The 23,468-nt window shown below is 43.8% G+C and overlaps 1 protein-coding gene across 3 annotated transcripts; it reads right to left on the bottom strand.

Annotated features, from left to right (window-relative positions):
• Positions 1-267: 267 nt before the first annotated feature.
• On the bottom strand, positions 268-22,275 carry hdac9b (histone deacetylase 9b). 3 transcript variants are annotated; one of them, XM_079275647.1, is made up of 12 exons: positions 21,935-21,980; positions 21,621-21,708; positions 15,500-15,741; positions 14,961-15,141; positions 13,672-13,795; positions 13,434-13,555; positions 8,610-8,741; positions 8,153-8,268; positions 6,585-6,707; positions 4,330-4,507; positions 3,994-4,208; positions 268-2,151 (listed from the first exon to the last, which is right to left on the bottom strand). In XM_079275647.1, exons 3-12 carry the CDS (start codon positions 15,668-15,670, stop codon positions 1,828-1,830), a joined length of 1,686 nt encoding a protein of 561 aa, XP_079131773.1. In that variant the 5' UTR covers positions 15,671-15,741; positions 21,621-21,708; positions 21,935-21,980; the 3' UTR covers positions 268-1,827. The 3 variants fall into 3 exon arrangements, with proteins under 3 accessions (XP_079131773.1, XP_079131771.1, XP_079131772.1); XM_079275645.1 differs by lacking the exon at positions 21,621-21,708 and having other exon boundaries at positions 21,935-22,275; XM_079275646.1 differs by lacking the exon at positions 21,621-21,708 and having other exon boundaries at positions 14,961-15,126; positions 21,935-22,275.
• Between the last annotated feature and the right edge of the window lie 1,193 nt (positions 22,276-23,468).

Genomic DNA, 23,468 nt, shown 5'->3' with positions numbered 1-23,468 from the left:
CATTTGAGATGATGTTGTCAGAAGTATGAAGAGTGTAAAAATAGTTTTTTTGCTTTCTTTATCATGTATGCAACTTCTTAATACGATGTACATCTGCACAAATAATCTGCAAAAGAACGTCAGAGGTAAATTAACTTTATTTTAAAAAAAGAACGGTTTATCACACAAGGCAAGAAAGAGAAGAAATGCAAACTGCTATGAACAGACCACAGGATTCCCCAACCCCAACCACTCCCCCCCCCCCCCCCCCCCCCCCCCCCCCCCGGCAGCAAAGGGGTTCTCATCAGGACAACAAGACTCACATTGTTCTGATTGGGTTTACTTCCACGAAAAACATTAAAACCGGACAATCTGAATGTACAGTATTAGACATTAGACAGTTTTGATTTTCTCATGAAACCAAACACTGAACCTCATACAAGCTTTTCTTTTACATTTAGTCAACGGTACAAATGAAACAGGAAGGTTTACGGCTATGCAATACATTTGATTCATCACTTTAAGACGGACTATACATGTCGCAATGGGCACTTTCAGGGGAAAACAGGCTCGAAAAAAGAAAAAGAAGAAGCAAGGTCCTGTCGGGGTCCTTTTTTATTTTTTATTGAGGTAACATCAAACCTGCATGTTAAGGTAAGCATGCCACGAGGGAATACGTAGGAAGCGATTCCCTTTAAAAGGGACTCCCTTAACCATATCCCCACTCACTTTGTAATTCGCCTTGACAGTAAATCAATTCTCAAGCCTGGCCCCTTGGACTCCTCAAACCAGAGGTCCTCCTCTCTCAACATTCCTGCACACATGAATCACTCCAACTCCTGGCTTCTAGAAGGCATTTCCTGCCTCGCTCTCTCTCTCTCTGTCTGACTCCTCTGCTGAAAGCTGGGCAGGAACCCGCCGAGCTTTGATTCGGACCCAGAGGGAGGAGAGCTCGGCTTAACACAGAGCCCCGGCTCTGGGACCGCTCCGAGAGAGAGAGAGAGAGAGAGAGAGAGAGAGAGAGAGAGAGAGAGAGAGAGAGAGAGAGAGAGAGAGAGAGAGGCATGGAGACACGCGGTGTGTTTGGAGATGCCTGCACACCCAAGCGGGGCTTTAGTGCTTTACCCTTCAAATTTCAACGTGAGCAGTGGACCATATTCCAACGGCAATATCGCTCTTAGCGCAAAAGTCTGCCCTAAGGGAGAGTCCTCAGTTAGGATTTAAGTATACATTCTCTCTAAGACAGATGTTCATTACTGTTCCAGCTCTGAGACCACTTAACGTGGAAGATCATAACAGATATTTGAGAACAGCGAGTGTGTGGTGTGTCAAATTCCTTAACAGACTCTACAATGACTCCCAAAGTTGGATAGAAGAGCATTCAAATGTTTCATGGCAAAAAATGTACAGAATGGGAACATAAGTTGGCTCTTCAAAGCTGTACACCTGTTTAACATTCCCTCAAGAAATCATCTCTGATGCTGAATCCACAGTATTTGTACATACAGCCTTTTCGTCAGTTGAGCGGACTCTAAGATCAAAGCAGCTCTTAAAAAGAACGGTCTAAATTGTCTTCATATTATATACATAAGAGTGACATATTTTACAGAGATCACGACACAAAAATCACAAACAGAGAGTCTTAGAGTGTGGGCTGCAGCTGAGTGAAAAGGGGTCATATGTCGTGACAGGGAGAGCCGGCCTACTGTGCAATGGCTGCTCTGTGTGTGTATGGTGTGTGTGTGTGTGTGTGTGTGTGTGTAAACTGAAGGGATGTAGATGCACATCTTTGTAGAGACTTGATTATCTGCGAATGTTGCAAGTGTGTGATCTCATCCTCTTCCCTTCTCAGATCATGGCTCTTATCACCAGTCGTCCTTTGACCTGGTGGAGATAGGCGCTCTGCTCTGGCTCTAAGCCCTGATTGGTCAGGGCCTCGTCTTCACTATCCGCCGGCTCCTCCTTGACCCTGATGACCCCGTAGTGAGCGTCGGGCAGCTCGCCGCTTGAGCCGCTGCTGCTGCTCAGCGTGTGCTTCCGGATGACTCCTCCAGGGGGCAGCCGGTCCTCCTGCATGCTCTCCGTCAGCTCTCGGTGGTGCTGCTGCTCCTCCTGCTCCTCCTGCAGGTGTGCGCTGGGCTGACGTAGCTGCTCAATGGACTTGGACAGCAGCTGCAAAACACATTGGCTCCACATTAATGAGGATAACCTGCAGCCAGTGATCCTCAACAAATCAAACATTCATCAGATCAAAGCAAAAAAGAATATCCAGTGAGATTTCTGACACATGAACGACATTAAGCACGCAAATACAGCCAAAGTCATAGACATTTAATAATTCTAAGCTTTTTCCCAAACTATCTTGATGTTGAAAAAAGAAACAAAACAAACTGTGAGGGAAACATACAATATACTGTGAACACTGTAATTTGCTAAATGGGAGTGCTCTTCTTACACTGGAGCAAAAAACTGACCCACATAAGTGGATTAGTGCAGTTCAGAAGATCTTGCCAATGGTAGATCGTGCTTTCTCATGTAAATTGTGGCTATCATTCAAATATTTTTTTCGTTTTATCTTACTTGCATCAAAAAGTATTTTAATCAATCACAGACAGTATTCATTTGTATTAACAGTTGCAACTGTCTGTGTTGGGGACGTCAAAGCCGGTTAAAAAGCCGATAGAGCAAATGAGTGATTTGTTAGCACGTACGGAGGCATGCGAGTTGAAATTGAGCCAGACAGAAGAACTCTACTCAGAGGGATGTTTCAGTGTCTCGCAGCTCTGCTAATGTAACGGTGCTATGATTTGATTAGTCGGCCACAAGAGGGCTCCAAGAGCTGGAGCGCCTACCCCTGCTGCTAACCGGCAACATTACTGTCTACAGAATGAATATAAATATCCTTTCAGCTACAAGAATCAGCCTCCTTAGCTTGGCATTAGTACACACTGTCCACACCACTTCCTAAAACCCCTAAGCTCTTGTAAACTTCCAGTAGTGCCCCCTACTGTTGCAGGCACTGAAGGACGTTTAAAAACAACCGTGGACCAGCCTCTGCTCGGAAATTAATTAGGGCAATGTTTCGGCGATCCCTCTCAATAAACACCGAGGGCTCATCCCTGATCAGGGGCCATTTATAACCTCCACTTAAAGAGGATTTACTTGCGATCTCATTGGCCTGAGTGATGAGAGCAGGGCATGCGTATGTGTTGCTAGACAAGATGTCGCAATAATTCCAAAGCTCTTTTCAAATCAAATCGACTTCAGTGAGGACTTTTCAATAATTTCAGCTGATATTAAACTTGATTTCATTGTTATTTTTATTATCATTTTTAGTTTTTACAGAGGAATTCAAACTGAAAGGGTTTGTTACAGTGAACGCTGTATCCGTACTGCTCAATAAGTGCTTGTGGTGCTTTGTGCTTTTTATGACTTCTCGGTGAGAGTTGCTCTATGGTTCCCAGCGTTGGGACACATCAGTATGAGAGCTCACACAATGCTGCCTTTCACAGTGTCTGCCACCTCGCACACGTCCCTCACCAGAATAATTACACTCTGTGTATAGCGAGGTCACCTCGGCCGGTGAACAGAAACATAAATATTGCCACAGAGGAACAAAATGTATTCTGGGCACTTTTTCGTTCATTTGAACTCAGCTGAATTGAATTTCACAATGTTAGCATGTGAACGGCACTGATGCCTTAAGCTATGATAACAGAATTAGTGCAGGGGAAGCATTTCTTCTCCCATTTCAAGTCAAGGCAGAAGTTCTTTGCTTTTGCAGAAACAACACCGGGATTCCTGGGAAGAACAGACAACAGCCCGGGTCTCTAACCCTGAGCTGCCGCAGAATGCGTTTACAAAAATGCTGTAAATAGATCAGCAGTTGTGTTCTTAAAATGATTAAATCAGACTCCCTGCAGTAACATAAGACCTCCTGAGACCTTGGGAGGAAAAAGAGAATGCTGCGAAAAGAAACCTGAAAGTCAAAATCCTCGATGAACAGCACAATACCTTATTTATATGGATCTGCTGCTGGTACAGTTTCTGCTTCTCCAGGAAGTGCTGGTGTTGCTGCTGGATGACAAGTTGGGCCAGAGTGTTCTGAGGCAGCGGCGCTGACTGGGTCCTGTTCAAGGGCCGGTGTTTTGGTAGTTTGGGCCGACTGCTGGAGGGGCGATCCTTCATGGCCAGAGGGGACTGAGGGTGGGATAACATGGTGCCCTGGCCTTGAAAAATAAAACAATCAAAACTCGTATCAGGCTTCTTTTGATGTCATATTGTACTTTTAATTTATAGCATAGCAATATGGTGCAACGTAATGTATAACATGAAATAAGGCAGTCTAACCAGAGGAGAGCATCTTCTGCTGCCTCATCTGTTCCTTCTGCAGGAGGTGTTGGAGGAGGGCCTGGTGACTGGGGCTCACTTTAGACTCCAGGCCTGTCTGAAGGGGCACAGGGCCCAGCAGGTGCCCGGGCAGCCCATGCCTAATTTCTGTCGATCTGTCCCCCAACCCCATGACGGACTGAGTGAAGCATCAAAGACAATAAAGTAACGGTTATTCTAGGGCTGGGCGATATGGCCTAAAAAAAAAATCTCCGATTTTTTTACAAAAAATCCGATTCACGATTTAAATCGATTTTTTCCCCCAAAATTTTTTGCAGATGACAGAAGCTGTTGAAAACTATTTTTTATTTTATTTTGTGATGATTTTCCCAAGTAGGTTGATAAAAATAAAGTGCAAACAAAACCTGAACATTGTAGAAAGGTGCCTGTAGTATACAAAAAGTATTTGGTCACTCTTTTGTTTCCCTGAATCATTTAAATATAAAATTAAATTAAACATAACATTAAATGGCATTAAATAGTAGCCTTCCATTGTAAACAACTGTGCAAATGTAACTTTTTACAGTAAGCTTTTCTAACTGAATACACTGATACAAACACAGCATGAAATAAAATGTATGTGACCCTTTAACATTCACATTTTCAAAAGTGCAACATCTGATCTAACATCAACATAACATATTTTGCACAGTAAATAAGTGCATGTAAACAAAATCAAGTGCATTCACAACATAACCAACAGTATTAAACAGTAGTGCATGTTTTTTCTAAATATTTTTGCCAGGAAGACAAGCCTGTCTACTACCTCTGGCTTCAGGCATGCACGGTGGCATGTAACAATGCCCTCCCACACACTGAAAAGCCTCTCAGAGGGGGCACTTGTAGCTGGCACAGAGAGGTATTTCTTTGCTAAAGTACTTAGCCTTGGAAAGTTAAGTTGGTGACGCTTCTACCAGTCAAGTGGATCGGTGTCTGGGTCAACCTGCTGGACCACAGGTCAGTTGTTGCGGAGTAGAATGACATCCCCTCCAGCTCCGCAGAAATCCTTTGGCGTGTACTATTGTACAGCCGAGGCAAGGCAACGTCAGAAAAATGTTTACGGCTTGGTAGCACGTACCTGGGGTCCAAAGCTTTGAGAAGGTGAATAAACCCCGGCTTTTCCACGGTGTATATGGGCACCATATCTTTTGCGATATACATCGCGACTGCATCCGTGATGGCTTTCCACCGGGCACTCTTCTTCTCATGCGGAGTACAGTTGGTGAATGTCTCCAAAATGCTGGGTTGTTGTTGTGAGGTGGCGGCGGCGGCGGCGCTTGTGCTCCCGCGGTCCTGCTCCCTCCTCAGGGCAACAACACTTCTCCCACTCGGCGGCATGCCTCTGTTTGAGGTGCTGCATTAAATTAGTTGTGCTGCTTGATTTTGTAGCAATAGCTTTTAGACAGACCTTACATCGTGGTGCTGTTTGTTCTGTGTCAGATGACACGAACCCGAACCATTTCCAGACTACCGAAGACACATTCTTCCCTCTCTTATGAACGAGAGCTTCACTGCTGGCCGCCATTGTTTTCGTTTGTAAACAATGCGCGCGCACTCTACTACGGGAGCCCAACGGGGGGGAGGGGTGGGGGCGATTTTCTCGATTTTCAATAAAACACATCGCCTTAAAGCACACATTCGAATTAATCGATTAAATCGATTTATCGCCCAGCCCTAGGTTATTCCTTAAATCACGCTACATATGCTGTGCATTGGGCTTGTTCGTTACTTATTATCATTTGTAGGAAATGTGACATTTCATTGTAACAAGCCAAATTCAATACTACTGCTTTTTGTTTTTGTGAATGAAAATGATTGACTCAGTGGTAAGAGGGTCCTGTAGCTGATGAACAGGCCTCTGTGGAATGTGCCACAGAGCTAAAGGATGATATATCATGTGCTGTGCTATCAGGAGTTGCACTTGAATGGACTTGGCCTCTTTAAACGCCGTGATGAATGAGGTAATAGAGGAAGATAAGCGCACGCCTGACACAAGACACTGCAGAACAATATTTATCTAAGGGTGATAAAATCATTTGGGGCCACAGGTCAGTGACCTGTGGTCGCACAGTGAACTCAGGCAGCCACTGATGGCAGCTTTTACAACTTAGACCACCACTAAACCACAAGACTGGTGTGTTAAGTAATATGTTATTTAATGTAAAACAAACAAGGTTATCTAAGGATATTGAAGAATAAAAAAAGTCTGTACTTACACTAATGGGTGAGGATGTAGTTGAAAGCCCCAAGGAGATGTTGGGTAAAGAGGGAGAAGTGTATAAGCTCAGCATCGACACAGAGCCCTCGGGTCGGAACAATCTCGGCTGTGAAGGCCATCTCTGCATCGAAAACACACAGGACAGAGGGAAGACAGGAGAGATTTAGGAGCAGGCGACAGATTTAGAAATCCCACTGTGGATAATTTCAAAAGGCAACACGAGCAGCGGCATAAACGTTAATGCACTATGACGAACAACAAGCCCTCCGTGCTCCAGAAGGAACGGTGTGAGTTTTTGTAATAGATATAAAAGGTGTGGCAGGCAGCAAGAGTTTCCTGGAGCTTCACAGAATGGCACCAGGGAGGTTGATATATATATATAAAACATTGCAAACCTCTAAATCTACCGCTCCACCCTCACTTTTGTCAGCCCCCAGTCGGCCTGCTGCCTGTTCCTACTCCGTGGTCCCCACCCTCAGGCTACTCTCCCAGAGAACATCAGCACTGGGGCATACTTCCTGTACCCAGCAGAGCCGCGGACCAGCATGTGGTTTTGGAACAGCCATGTTTATCCTTCCAACCCCTACCAGTACTCAGTGACCTGTATGTGGATATCCGGCCCATATTTGACCCAGGGGACCCGTTCCCTCTGAAAAAGGATACCTAATGTAACGGTGCACAAACAGGCCTTGCTTTTACAACAGGCATGAGGTCTACGGGCAGGCCCCACCGTCCACCGATGGCTTTCAGCTTGGGGCTGATACAATAGCAATCGTGTGTATTTGTGTTGTTAGCATGTGGGTGTCTTTGGCTACTAGTGCCTGGGATATCAATTAAACCGTCTCCCCCCCGAGCCCCAACCTTCAGCCCGATGTCAGGGCGTCTCCCCCCTTCTCTGTGTTGCTGGACATCCCTGGGAGAGTAAACAGCGATGGTTAAGGAAAACACAGCTGCTCTGCTAGGATTGTTAAGAGATGTGTCATATCTGCCACCCTCTATAATGGTCTGCTTTGTGAGCTCGGTCCAAGGGGAGCTCTGGTCAGTAACTCAGCCGTGGATCTACTGGGAAACGCCTCCGAACAACTCAAAAGAGGCTCGCCGCCAAACCAATGACAGGATGACAATGACAAGCCAACAGCAACCTTGCAGCCAAACTACAGATGTTTTTTTTTTTGGCAGAACATAAAACTGATTGTGCAGCACATCTGGAAGAAAAATGTTGTGTAGAAAAAATAAAGTGTGCAGCATTAATTCCTCCTGTTGTTTTTGCACTGCATAATGTGTCATCTTTATGCAAGTAAACTTGGGGTAATCAGACATGTGGGTCAAGCTGTGCCTCTTTAACGGCAGAGTGGGGAGTCATTGTCAATGGAGTGGAACAGACAAGAGGACAACTGGCTGTTTTTATAGCTGCGAGCGGGACGGCAGACAGCCATTTAGTACCCTGACACAAAAGTATATAGTTTTGCTATTCAAATGATTTCCATTGCAGAATAACATCAGCAGTAGGACTTTTGCTTCACATTTTGGCAAGTCGATAGCAGTGCTGATGATTTGTAAACATACCTCAGTTTTTGTGGTAGTAGGCAGAGAGGAGGGTCCATTTTCTGCCCCCAAGGCACTAGAGGCCCCTATGGGAGAGCTGGGGCCGGAGCCAGGGGCACTGTTAGTGGGCGTAGAGTCTACGAAAACATCAAGGAGTTAGACACAGTATGCATGCTCACACTCTGCACACAACACACATACACAGAGGCTCTGCATAACAGCTGCGGCCTCACAACAGTTTAATGTGTACGCTCATGGCTGCCTGATTACAACGGCCCTTCTTACATGAAGATACTATGACCATAATATGCTCCTGAATAGCAAATTGGCTGATTATTATGCAGCTAAGCAACAATAACGCTAAAGAACAGGCTTGTATTGTTTTCAGAGAACACTTTAAACAGCAGATAATAGGATGGACACAATATTCCGCACATGTGATAACAGGGAAAAATAAAATTCAACAAATACAACGCACCCATTAGCTCCAGAGCCCTCTTCTTGTATGGAGTCATGATGTTTCCATCTCTTCTCTTGAGCATCGGGCTGCTCCTCCTCTCTGCTACCTTCTGCTTCAGTCTGGATCGTACCTTCAGGTTGGGCTCAGAGGCTAAAGTACAAGGAGCAGACTTTTTTTCTCAATTCACACTATGTGGACAATAAAGAAGCCCCATCACATGGAGATAAATTATACAAACGTGAGAGTGTGTTATGATTATTTTTATAGAGTCAAACGGTGTGCTTTTATACAGCCTGAGTGAAATTTACCTTATCAAAGAAAATAATGACGGCGTAAAATAAGAGAAGATTAAAAGGGAAATAAGGAGACTATAAGTCAGTTAAAAAATAAGCAATGTTGTCACGCTTCGACATGTAACGATTTCAGTTTCAGTGAAATTCAGAGCATGTTTCAGATAAATTAAACGAGGATTGGGCCCATTTCCACCTCATCTGGACTAAATTAGGTTGAGCAACACACGGGCTCTAAGTGAAATAGTCCGCTACCTGCCGCCCTGGTGACCACAGTCTGATACAGTAGCAACAGTTAAAATAACACAAAAACATGGCAGATGTTTCAGGCTCTCCCCCCCCCCTAATGCAAAACAGAGATACCCAAATACAGAGTCTGAACACACTCCAAAGTCTCTCTCTCTCTCTCTCTCTCTCTCTCTCTCTCTCTCTCTCTCTCTCTCTCTCTCACACACATACACACACACACACAGCTTGGCCTATACTGATCCAGGCTTACAAATATAGTCCATCACTGATGCAATATTTTTCACAACAGACATATTACTTTCAAACTTCTCAACAAGTATTTATGCTGGATTTAAGGACATTTGTTAAAAATGTAATCACTTTTTAAACCTCAATCGAACACACACTGTTACACACAACAGATGAGTAACACCTCTGAAGTACCAAAACAAAGCCTCGTTTGATGACATTGAATTTAAGAGGTTCAACAAAGCGGTGAGAATAGCTCAATAAAGAATTCATTATTTATTCATGTTTATTTACTTATGCCATTCTTTGAATAGGACTAACACTAAAGTGTACCTACTAAACATGGGCATAAACAGGAACTAATTAAGTTATGTTTCCTTATTTCCCTTTAATTTGGTGAATGTAATTCAGGGTGTAAGTAATGAACAATAACTATAGATTAGGCTTGAGTTACATAATATATATTACAGACCAATGAGTGTCTTGCAAAAGGTAAATCATGACATATTATATAATGCAAACAATGCATTGAGCTGCAATGAGGTTGAATCCAGAGAAAGAAATCATCTTTAACAATGTAAGCATCTGTTATGTGAATGCTTTTCAGCCTGACAGTTGAGTCGTGCTCACAGTGACAGTGACTCACTGGGTCAATACGGCTCATATGGACTTCCCATCAACCCTGTGGACATGAAATCACACGGCTAGCCTTATACACTCACATAAACCAGCAGAATAAAAGCTGGTGTTTTGACTGAAAGCCAGAGCACAAAGCTGTATTCACGTTATGTAAACCTGTTACACAATAGCCAACCTGTTTCAATGATTTAGCTCAGATCAATAATTAAATAGGTCTATTGCGATGTGTACAGCATACAGCGATCCATAGGGAAGAGGGGATGTGACGTGGGAGCACTGCAGGGAGGAGGAGAGGGAGCGGTGATGGGGGGGGGGCACAGCTATAGGAGAGTGGGCTGGATGCTGCTATTTCTGGCTTTTGTCAAAAGCAGCAAAACCCTCTTCCCTAATACGTGGCACAGACCTCTAATCCTGTGGGTGTGAGGTAGAATGAAAGAGAGCGAGGGAGGAAGAAAAGAGGCAGGAGAGATAAATGGAGAGAAAATGCTGCTGGGAGTCATATGAATCTACTTCACGCACTGCTGCCTTGATTGCTTTCTATTTTTACACACCGCTGCCACCAAGCTATATACGCATCCCAAATGGTCGCCACGGGAACGGCAGACAGCACCTCGGGAACAAACACTTTCTCGCTGGTCTCCGTGGAAAAAATAAAATAAAAAATGCCCCGATCCACGATGCAACAGCAGGCAACGATGGCGGCTGCAGAACACCTGGGTCGTTTCTGCTCCAGCTTCTCAGTGAACGAAAACACACAGTGATGGCGCCAATATACCAGAGTCATAAATCAATCACCTTATTACATCTGAAAGTGGTGCTGCGGGGCTGGTGGCTGTGCAAGTGAATGCCTTACGCTTAATAAGAAACCGTGCTGTCACTGTGGGTGCCTTCGTCCACTAGAGCCTGGACCTGCACAGATGGCTGCGTGGAAAGCTGAGGTGTGTGTTCTGTACATGAAGAGCCTGCCACGCATTTTTCTGACATTCTGGTTTAAAGTGGTCCTGAAATTGATGAATTAATGGTCAGTGTTTGCTGTTCCTTTAACAACATAAACGCAAAGCTAAGATTTGAGGCATTCTGTGTTTTAAGATTAGCAAGTTAAATGTTTCTATTCTTTACAAGATCAGATAACATTACACACAATTTACTTTGATATACTTTACCGTTACACTTTCATGGGATTATTTTTGAAAATCTTTCCTGCACCTGCTGAATGCACACATTTGGTTAACCGGGTCAAGACCAGAGAGGGTGTTGCACTTCCTGCTGCTAAGCTGCAACTATTCTTGCAACAGACTATCGCATGCCCTCGGAGCGCTCTATTCTGGGCCCTGGAAGCGAAACAAAGAGGATATGTAGCGAGTAAACAAGTTAATTATGTGAAATTATTTAACTTGCTTTTTGAATGGGTGGAGTAAAGCCAAGGGCATTACAGCTAAACTGTGTTTTGAAGGATGACATAACTATTAATGGGACGCCCAAATGAAATCTCACAGCACAGATTGTTCCTTTAATGGGATATTTACTGGACGTACTGATCCATAGTTGAAATTTTTATCATAATGTCTACACCTGAACATAAAAAAATAGTGTGCTTAAAATGGATTGAGGCTATTTTTCTATTCAATGTTAAAAGATACGTATTGACCACCAAGTGTTAAGCAATATATATTACATGTACATCATTGTGAACCTCAACCAGAGAAAGGTGGCGCTCGGCCCTCAGGCCAGATAAAGCAGTGGGGAGTCTGACGTGGAGCATTGGAGTCATCTCCACTTTTGTTTTGAGAGAGCTATCTTTGCTTTAACACAACAGTCCTGTCGAGGTTCATCCTGCCTGTTCCCGTCTTAACTCTGCAACACCTGCCAATCAGCTATCAGTGACAGCTCGTGGCTCAGGGAACAACACTACCTTTGTGTGTCCCTCTCGGGTGCCAAGCTCTCAGAGGACCTTAATGAAGACAGACAGGAAGTGGGGGAGGAAGGCCTAAGCAGGAAATGACCACATATAGATTCAGGAATCTGAAGAGCAAGAAATAGTTTTATCAGTGCAAGACAGGCAGGCACAGAAAAGGAGAGATGATTTCACCATGAATTAAAGGATGAAAATGTTGAGACTGAAATTGTATCCGTCCAGTTATTTGTTTAAACCTGCTTCTTTGTGTTCACAGTAAAAGGCAAGCACTCCTACCATTTACAGTCGCTCTGTTATTTTAGAAAACTGTCTTTAACTGGTTATTATACTCATCAAGCAACTCATTACCTTCTGGATCTAAAGACATGTCCCAGAAATGTAAATATGTATTTACAAGAGGCATGTTCTGAAGGTGGTGTGATTGAAATAGATTACAAAGCTCTCAACGCTTTCCTTTACCTTTCTAATGAGTTATCCTGCCATGCAGTGACTTTATTTTACAAGACATAATTCCTTTGCCTGATCTCTAAATTGTGTATACATGCAACATGACAAGCCTGCAGTTCAATAACTCAACAAGTATAATTGTTTTCCAATGTAATCTAAAGAGACACAGAAAGGAAAAGGACATAAAGTAATTCGGTGACCTCATTGCTGAATTATGAAGTATTTAGCTTTGCGAGCTTGTGCTCCCTCAAACCAAGAGGCAGGAATTATTCTTATTTATACAAGCATCCCCAAAGGATTGCTCAAACTTTAAACCAACAAACCTGAGCTGCTTTTTGGTGGGAACCTGTGTCTTTTCAAAATAGCGTTTAAAGCCCATAACTCAGGAGAAATTAATCCGCTTTAATTCTCCCATTACCCACTAAACCGCTGAAAGAGGCCAAGGAATTTGGTTTATTATTGTAACATAGGGACAAATGTAGTTCCTTTAAAAATAATGGCGAACACTAATTCAAATTTTAACTTGTGAAGTGAAAACATACAATTAAACTGTGTCGTTACATGTGTGTTTTAGAGGAATCCAAATAGGAATAAGGAAGGTTTAAGTTACTTTTCTGGCTTGCGTCACCTCTTGTGAAAGTTTTTAGTGTAGAGCCCTGGAGGGATGCGGAGGAGGGGCCGGGTACATAATGAGCCTAACTGATGTTATTAGCAGGTCATCAGCAACCTCAGGAAATACTCCATGGGTACACCGACCTCTTGATTGACAAGGGTCAAAAAGACACATGCACACGTGTGTATTTATAACGCAGCGTAGTAAATGGAAAATGACTAATACGAGGCAATATCTTCATGCTCACATCTCTTCAATTAGGTCTGTGTAGATGTATATTTGCATTTTCATGTCTGTGCTGTGCTGTGCTGTGCTGTGTGTGTGTGTGTGTGTGTATGTGTGTGTGTGTGTGTGTGTGTGTGTGTGTGTGTGTGTGTGTGTGTGTGTGTGTGTGTGTGTGTGTGTGTGTGTAGGTGTGTGCGTGTGTGTGTGTGTGTGTGTGTGTGAGGAAATCATCAAACCTGTCTTTCTCAAGGGGAAGTCGTCCTTGCTCTCCATGGGTGACGGCAGACGGTACTGGCAGGTGGGGGATGTGCCGCCCAGAGGTGGAGAGCTTTGGTCCAGTGATGTGTGGTGAGAGGACCTAGTCACACAAAAACACATCACATTCATGATGTAGATTGTATTTCTATGTGATTTACATGTACTTTCTGTATTCGTATCGCACTCTTTCACGCTAAAGCAACAGAAAATACTTACGTGTACCAGAGTTTTGGGTGGTGGATGAAAGAATGATTGACTCCATTGCTTCCAGGGTCCTTCGCTGATTTGCTCAGCAGAAACTCTTGGAGTTTCTGCTTCACCTCGGTACTTGCCACAGCCCCTGTGAGGCCAAAAGACGGAACCAACGGGATTGGGGTTACCCTAGGGCTCTGACTCCTGATATATTACTGCCTGTTAGGAATCAAACATCCACCATATTGTAACAGATTCCCTCACCTGTTTTATTCTCCTGTATCACAAATGACTTACTGGAATTGAAGTACTTCATTCTTTTTTTCCCTCTTTTATTTCTTCAAATTGAGTTTACAATAGCTCCCCCGGCAGCCACAATTTATGTATGAAGATCTCCCCCTGGTGGTCTGAGAGCACTATATTAGTTTCAAATGCTACAGTGATACTGCAGAGAGATGTTCTTTCCCGCTGGACGGTTACAGTTGCAGGTCACAGTTTCGAATTACCTGACTTGACAAAGTCATAAATATCTCTATTATTAGCTATAAGGTAAAAACAGAAATGAAATACTATATCTGAGGCTATTTTCATCGTGCTATTGAAAGACATTTTCTCCTAAACTCTCAGCTTAAATGTCATTGGACAACCGCATGACATCAGTTGCATGAACTGGTTCAGTACCATGTCATCATCACCATCATCATCATCATCATTATATTGTTGGATATGAAGCTAAATTGCCTCTCCACTGGATATTTAAAAACTGTGGCAAATAAAATCTAAAAGAGAGAAACTTGTTTTATTTTGGAGGGCTGATCCTCTCACACTTTATTTGTTTTATTTTGATCTTCGCACTTTCAAGGTAGTTTTATCAAATATTGTGTGGGTGTTTCAATAAAGTTCAGTAACTATATTGATGTGGACGACAGGATGAGTAGCTAATGCAGTTACACAATCTAACATCAGGCTATGTTAGTTGAAAACCCTCCTTTTATTTCAATAACATAGAATGTTATGGCTAAATTATGGCTAATATTCTTACAAAGGCTATATTGATCCTGCCACATGACTCGATGGCTATTATCCTTGTGATAATGATGATAACTCAACATGTACATGAACCAATGGGAATATATGAGTGGAGCATTGTGCTACAGTAAAGCATTCACATCCAGCTGTTATATGTATATTGTTGCTTAGACCCCACTCTATGATAATGCATTAAAAGAATATTGGAAATAGTCGAGGGTTACGACGAGAATTCCCCCCCTGATGTTCAGGAGATGGTGATGATGGCTGCGTCGAGCTCTTACCCTCTCGGGAGCGCTCCTTGCCCCGGAGGATCAGGCTGGAAACATGCTGCTCTCGCCGATTCCTCTCCTGCTCCTTCTCCTGCTGGCTCTGCTGCTGCTGCTCCAGACGACGCTCCTTCTCTGCAAGCTCCTGCTGCTGTTTCATGGCCTGGAGATCGTGCTGGAGCTGAGAAAAAAAAAACTGCAGGCCTCGACTCAGCATGAAGAGAGCACACTGACAAATACAGTTTTTAAAACTACAGTGGCTTATGTGAGCTTCGGTAGATATTTTTGCTGTGATGGACTATTCTGTGCTCGTCTGTAAGAACACAACTCACACTGTTCTGTGATGTATTGCTCGACACCCTGCCTTGCTGCGCTGAGTTGTTTCTTCTCTTCCTGCACCCTGTGATGTTGTCCTGCGCTCTAATGTTTTCCACTGATCTGCAGTAAGCCATGTGGTGTTGTGCTCTTCTGTTTTGTACACTGTGCTGATGTGCTGAGCCACTGGGCACACTGCTGTGCTGTCCTCCACACAAACTGTTCAGTGCCGCGCTGACCTTTAGGTGCTCTTGGAGCTGAGCCTGGTGCTGACGGGTCAGCTTCTCGTGCTGCTTCTGGAACTCGCTGATGAGTAGCTGCTTCTGGATCTGCTGCTGCTTCTGAATGAGGAGCAGCTCCTGCTGCAGCTGCCTCTCCCACAGTCCCGGGTCAGAGCCGGACCCTAGCATCCTCAGATCTGTACGCAGGTCCAATGGAGATAAGGACTCCACAGCCAACGCCACGTCTGGCTTAATGTCCACTGTGAGAGCAGAGAGAATAAAAGAGAGAAAGAGGTGGGTCAGTCCCGTAATTAGCACTTTTCTCTGTATGCAACCAGAGGTGGCAGTTTATAGTATATTTGTAGACTGAGTTAGGTTCAGGAGGGAAATTAGGATTCTGAAAAAGAGAGTTGGAGCTTTAAAAATGAAAAAATAAAGAAAGAGCAGGGAGGGAAAAAAGGGTCAGAAATGAGGAGCACAGCTTTCTCTCTCATGATCCTCACAGACCTACAATTATAATAGTTTCTATAAACAAACATGGGATCACAGTACAGTCTACTGGGAGCAGCTCTATGACAGACTCAATAGATGTTTGGCACGAAATGTTGAAGTGGTCCTTTCAAGTATTTGAATAAATCCTATCTTCCCACTGTTTGATAAACAAATGAAGAGTCCTTTTCCCTGTTCTCAACCACATGAGTCATGCAGCTATCCCGTGTTAACGTAAATGATTTAAGGCGAAGTAGTGTGAGCCTGAATTCATGTTCCTGTGATCTTTCCATCTCTGCTCTCGAGTGCAGACGCTGCGATGTGTGCATCTGTAAGAACTGCCTTTGTCTTTGACAACTACCTTCATTCTAAGTAATTGCCAGATACAAAGTGGGAGGGCATCCCTGTGGCCTCCGTGCTCTATATATAGGTTATTCCACGGAGAAAATCGATTTCCCGTAAAGAACATAGGAGACAGGGCTACTTCGTCTCTCTAGTCCACAGAGGATGATTTGTGATTGTACACGATTTCTCTTCATCTTTTTCCATGCTTGTTCTCAACCTCTCAACTGTATTTAGTTGCTACAGTAAGTGCAGCTGTTCTTTCAACAGAATTACATCTTTGAACCGTTTAAAAAAAATGTCAAATGTCAAAATGACATGTTAGTTATGCTGAACGTGATGTGACATTCAAGGGTGGGTACGCAGTGTCCAGACTCTATAATGTCTCTTCCATTTTGAGACCAGAGAAAGATTCAAACCTACTTAAAATTCCAGTGGCTGGGGGGGGGGGGGGGGGGGGGGTGGATTTATTGAGTGCATTCATTGCTGTAATCTTCTCACGGGTCACATTTGAGGGAACAAACATAAGCACTGTTACTACACCACCTGTTCTTTGGGAAGCACGAGAGGAAAATCTAGCACGTTACAATTTACATGTTGACATAAATAAACCTGGTGGCAATCCTGTCATGCATTTAACCTCATAAACTGTAGTGAAATGCCAATAAAAAGGAGTTTAAACCTGCCAAAAGAAGTCAGTCTACAGTAGCCATCACTTGAGAAGAAGTGCCCTCCTGCCCACTGATGCTGCGAAGCTCACTGGCGCCCATTTGTTTTGTCCTGTAGCCTGTTTTTCATTGCCACCATTCCTTGTGTATGAGCGCGGTGATGATTATAAATAGAAACATAAAAGCAAGTGGCGCAATCCTGGTCTGTGACAACCCCCACACCCTTGTATCCACCACCCTAACTTGCTGCTGCCATGGCAACGCCAGCGACATAATTATGTGTCCCCCCCCCCCCATCCTTTTTTTCAGCTCGTATATAAGAAAGGAGTCCCCAGCACAGAGCGATAGAAAGCATCACACACACACACACACACACACACACTGAAGAGATTCAGCGATAACTTGTCTTAAAACATGTTCAAAGAGTGGAGACAGCTAGAGGGGACTCCCGTACTGTGATTCTTCTTTTTCTGTGTTCTAAAAACAGCTCCCATGAAATGACAGAGGAGGGCAGCGGCTCGGCGGGCACCTGTAGAACAAACCCTTCTCTCCTGACAGGGAATATTAATCTCAGCTTGGAAGTACTTGACAGAGGACTCTCCTGTTCCAGGGGCACGATGAGAACCTGTGAGCCATTGAAGGGATCAGAGAGTCAGACAGCCCTAGTGCTATACTTTTGCCTAATGGACCTAAATATAGCAACAACAACAAAAAAAAACACCTGCTGCCTTCACCACCGAGATATCTAATTAATCTCGTCTTTCATTCTGTACCCTCGCTGTGACTGGCATTAAGGATCTCCACTTTGATCAGCACATCAAGCTGAGCCTCCATCAGGAAATCTCAGACAGTGGTTTAACAGGATGGGGGGGGGGGGGGAGCTTAAGCCTCCTTTGATAACCAAGACTGTATGAGATGGCCCTTGAGGAAACCACAACAACCCCGTGTGCCTGTTCTACTCGTGTCCACTGTGACGCTGGATGAAATGACAGCGGTGAAGAAACATAGTAAGGTCCTAAAGGTAGCTCCACTGAAGCCCTGACCTAATAAATCATTTACAACTTACATTCCCCACGGTTGACTGACGCGATTATTCTCTGAGCTGATTGGAACAGAGGAAAGGTAAACATATGCCTCTGTCTCTGTATCAACCGCCACAAAAACATAGTTGCTCTGAAACCACCTGAAACTCAAATTGGCTGTTTCTATATTACAGAAATACTCCTGAGGCAGAGGAGAATACGGAACCACCAGTAACTAGGGCTAAATATAAAAGCTTTTTTGAGCAGGATCTTAATATAGACAATGTGCGAAAGACTGTCACAGTTGCGAGGCCGCCTGCTCAATTTAACACGGGCAGAAATAAAAGCGCAGTGTTGCATTTATCTAACTTGTGGTCCACTTTCTGAGACGATCGCTCGCAAAAGGAGAGCCTGTCACCTCATGTTCATTCACGATCCTGACCCTTGATATGAATACGATACTCTTTTTGGGGGGGGTGAAAGTGAAGTACGTCCAGATTGGTGGAAAGCGCACAGACGTGTCTCTAGGCCCTGGGTAACAGGAGATTTATGAATGACAGGTCCCAAATTTGTTTTTAGCACAAGGAAGCAACAAGCACCCTAACCCCATGCCCAAAGTCCTCCCTGTGGACGGCCTGCCGAGGGGGGGGGGGTGAATCACAGCCTGTGAGCACACTCCTGTGACATTACTATCACATGTGAGGAGTATGCAATACATAGATACACATCGTTAAATAGTATCACTTCTTTCCCGCTAGAACATAAAGTGATAACTAGTTTGAGAAAGGAGTTATTAACATTGTAAACATAACCTGATGCATATAAGCAGCTATTCTTACACCCGTACACGTTAGTTTGCATCTAGAAATAATGTTTGGTGTCACTGAATTAGGCTAACGTTATTCAGATTAAGCTGCTTTAGCACAACAAACACATTGTGGTTAGTGTTGATCAACTGTCTCACAGGATGTTAAAGGGGCCCTGTGGTGTTTGAACAAAAGTAGTTTCCAATCATAAATATTCCTTGGAGGTGTTTTGGGGTAATAATAATGAACATCCTGCATACATACTGTGAAAGCTAAGGTTTATCTGATTATTTAATTGATGCTAATAGTGTTTAGAAATAGTTACATTTGCAAGAAGTTAAAAAAAACACACTGTTGACAATCATATGTTCTGTTTGTTGTTTAAATCTTATCACCAAATAAAAAGTTAATACAATTTACCAAATTACAGTGTAAAATATGGTCATGGTTGAGGTACGGCCCACTTTGTGTTTACACTTTGAGCATGTTGCATGTTGTGTGCATTCAGTGTGCACTTGAGATTGTTGCTGATCTAAATTCCCCCGTCTGACAGTATAAATAGAACCAGAGATACAGAAGATGTTTGAGGGCAAAAATAAGCTGATGCTTGGGACTGCAATGTGGCACTGGATCTCTCATTCAGTGCCTAGTTATTTTGAGCAGCTGGCATATCGGAAGCAAAAAAAACAGGTCTTTATTTTTAAGTCTCGGGCTCGTCCTTGCAGCTGAGCCAGAGCTGCGGCTTGCAGGCTATCTACTGAAGAAAGAGGGCCGAGCTGAACCACAACGGGCCGCTCGCTGAGGGGAGCCAGGGGTCCAGCCGTCTCCCGCACCGCCATCATGCCAAACCGTCTCACAGCACAGACACTAAAGCACACAGATCAAATCTCTATCCAAGTCCCTCTGACAATGTCTTATCATCATCCTTCTGTGGACAACATTGGCATCAGATCTTAATACATCAATCACAAAGAGTCAATAGCCTTAATGCTTTGAGCAACAGCAAACACTCCGACTGTCCAACCAAAGGAAAAGTATCCTTGGTCCCACTGATGAAACACAAGCCATAAACTGTGCTCTACCTAATACAACATCAACAGAAACAATGTATACAATACATTGTATTTTCAGTTGGGCTTTCTATTCAACACACTCTTCAATTATTTAAAACAATAATTTAATCATTTGTATAACGAGCCACTGGTAAGCAATACTGAAACCAAATCTGATATTCATGTGTGTTATTGTGCACGGCCTCTTCTAAATCACACGGCGAGGCCGCCTGAACGGACACGGGACGGAGACGAGAGGACTTGAAAAGAGCCGCTCTGTTATTATCTGAGAGGTGCTTATTGAAGGGAGCTTGTTGTACAATTTTACATATTTTGCACTTGGGGGGGAAATAATCAGTTTTCCCTTGTTGGAAACCATTGATGTTACTGACACTAATCAAAATAAAAAAATGTGCCCTTTAGTTTCATGTTGCACTTGAAATGTAACAACAAAGATGTAAAACATAAAAATGTCAAGAAGTTTGCTTCAGAAAACAATTCACAAAGGATCACTTCCCAAATAGCAATGGTGACAATAGATTCATATCCTAAAACAATCATACACAGCACATAATAAACCCACCAGGTCTGTTTTAGAGACAATGTGTCTGCTCTGCCAACAACACTCACATGACATCCAGCAAACTCATTCAAAGGCATTCTGGAGTCACTGTCACGTGATTTACTATAAAATGGAAAGAACAAATTAAAACAGGCAAATGACAGAATTCTCTATAAATATCTGTTCCAAACCGCCGTTATATCGGGAGCATGGCATGATAACGCACAGACGCCTAATCTTAGCAGGCTAATGCCATGAGCTGAAAATAACTCACCTAAGAATAGCTGACCCACAGAATAAGCAAGGAGCCCGAACTCAGGCGCTCGGTCTGTCTGTTGTTTGGATCACAGGCCGCTAACGGCAGAAGAAGAACTAGAAGAAGAAAGCCTGCTCTGCTGCTGCTGTAGCCTGATTGTCAAATAACGCGCTCCATTGACAGAGATCACAGAGGGAATGTGTCATCTCCCTGTCATCCCATTTTAAACCTCCTCACGTTTTTAGCCCACTGCCTCTGGATGTTTTCAGTCACCCGTGTTGCTCTCCTGAAGTCAGGCTTAGGGTTGTGCTTTTTTTACTCCCCCTTTTGCTGTTGCCTAATTGTAGGTATTGCAGTGACAATACATTGTTCAGTAAATGAGTCACATGACTTCATCCGCACTTTCTCACGATGCTTCTCAGTAAACCCCTCACATGATAATGTTTTCACGTAGCGCAATGCCTCAACGCTGATGTCATTTCCAGAGACAATTTACACATTTTATCAATAGCTTACATGCTGAAAAGGTGTGACTCATCCGGAGTGAATAGATGTTACTCATACTGATGTCAGCCATGTCCTCTTCAAATTCAATTCTCGGGTCAAAAAAACAGTCTGTGGTAAATGTCCTGAGAGAAACCTTTCAGTTGTGCCGTCACAATTTCTGTCACAGTTTTTTTTTTTTGTTCCCTGAAAAGTGCACGCTGACATGGAAGCTCGCGAAACACAACATCCCTTTCATGTTCACAGTGACTCATTTCAGGCGAATAGAGCATGGCAATAGTGTTCACACATTTCCTCATTTTAGTTTAAAAACACTCTATGCATCCTAAATACACTTTTTTAACTCTTTCCAAAGCATCTTTTAACACAGATTAAGTTAACAGTCCCACTGAGAAAGACATCTCATGAAGCAGCGTTTACCATCACAAGAGCAAATACCTTGATTGAGGAAGAAGCAGCTGATCCCACCACGTTGTGCTGTGCTCAGAAGCTTTGACTTCTCTTTTCACACAGAATGAGAGACTGGCTGAGCGCAAAGAGTTAAGAGTATGAGAGAGAGAGAGAGGGCGAGGGAGAGAGAGTCAGAGTGAATGTGTGCGAGAGAGGCACAGACGATGTGAAATAGCAGAGAAGTAGGGAAGAGATTCAGAGATAGAGGGAGAGGTTGGAATGCAAAGAGGGAGGGAAAAAGAAGGATAAAAAAAACCCAGAGATTCCTCAAAAGGAGGAGAAACGCTGGGCTGTGTGATCACCTGAGTTGTTCACGTTGTGCATCTTGCTCTGGTTGGGGAACTGCTGGTGTCCGACGCGCCTTTCTGTTGTGGAGAAACTTGACTCGCCCTCGTAAATCGTCTGCAGCATACTCCACTCAGCGCTCAGGTCTCATTGCAAGCCGAGCGTTTCCTGTCACCAAGAGCCACCCCTCAGCCACTCAGGGGAGAGACCGCGACAACAGGCAACGCTCTCCCTTCCTCTGACACACCGCTCTCAGCGCAGAGCAGCAACACTCTCTCTCTCTGCAGGGCTGCCGCTCTCCCGTGCCTAAACACTAACACAGTTACAGGAGAAGATGGCCAAGTCGTATCTGCCTCTCTCAGTCTGTGGTCTTTTTTCTCCTCTCCTCGACAAAGTGTCTGAGCACAGACTGAGAAGAAAATGTAAAAGCTGAGCCGTGAACTGTGCGCTGAGCACCTCGCCGAGGCAGTAAATGCAAGCCAGGGAGGGAGCAAAGCTTCATTTGCATGTGAATCAACAACTGCGTGGCCCACAGGTGACAGAAATAGAACAATGGCCAGCCCTGGCTAAAAATAGGTCAGGCGAGGAGCGGGGATTGGAGCAGCATTGATGCGTTTAAAAATACCACACCAAACACAGCTGTCTTCTTCTGCTCCTGCCAGAAGGCACATCTCCTGACTCCCTCTCTGCAGATGGAGGCTTGGTTCTTCTCTCTCTCTCTCTCTCTCTCGCTCACTCTATTTATGTCTGCATTTTGTTCTCTCAGGTACATGGGTAGAATGATCCGTGTCTGCCTTGATGTACTGAAAGATGCACATGTAACGTTCACCTCTGGGCAGTGTACGATATGGCAAAGGTGTTGCAAGCTTTGTCTTTTGTATGATTCACAAAACGACACAAATAACTCGTATTTCTGGGGGTAAAAAAAATACAAATGGCAGTAGCATTTAGGTGAAAATCTGCATGTGTGACAAAAACCCAACAAGATGTGTTAAGTCAAGCCAGACATCAAGATGAACGCGGTGTTCATTAAAGACTCAGAGTGTAACCTCACTGCATTAGCGAGTGTGTGTGTGTGTGTGTGTGTGTGTGTGTGTGTGTGTGTGTGTGTGTGTGTGAGGTTCAGTGTGTATCAGTACTGCTGCTCGGGAAGCATGCTTTCAGCAAGCCAAAGAAGCCAACTGTAAGTGCAATTACACAAACCTCTCAAACTGTGTCAAGAACACCTCTTCGGGATTACACGTCCCATTTCTTTGAAACACACTTGATGCAGTGTAAAGCAGGGATTTTAAAATGTACAAACAAAACACTACACATGAAGAGCATCTCAAGAACTTGAATACTGAATTTTGAAGCATCAAGTATAGCTTCAGGACTTTTTCAATTAATATTACATTCCCAAAGTGGCCGAGATCTGTCGTTAATATAATGTGACTCCAGCCCATAAAAGTCAAGTCAAATGTTATATCTGACCACGGATGCAGGGCTGGGTTTGCGGCCGAGCAGCCTGTGCCTTTAAATTTTTCATCTTCCTTCATAATTTGACCTGTC

This window comes from Melanostigma gelatinosum (assembly GCF_949748355.1).
Source record: "Melanostigma gelatinosum genome assembly, chromosome: 9".
Lineage (NCBI taxonomy): Eukaryota > Metazoa > Chordata > Actinopteri > Perciformes > Zoarcidae > Melanostigma > Melanostigma gelatinosum.
This window is presented reverse-complemented; position numbering and strand designations above follow the sequence as displayed.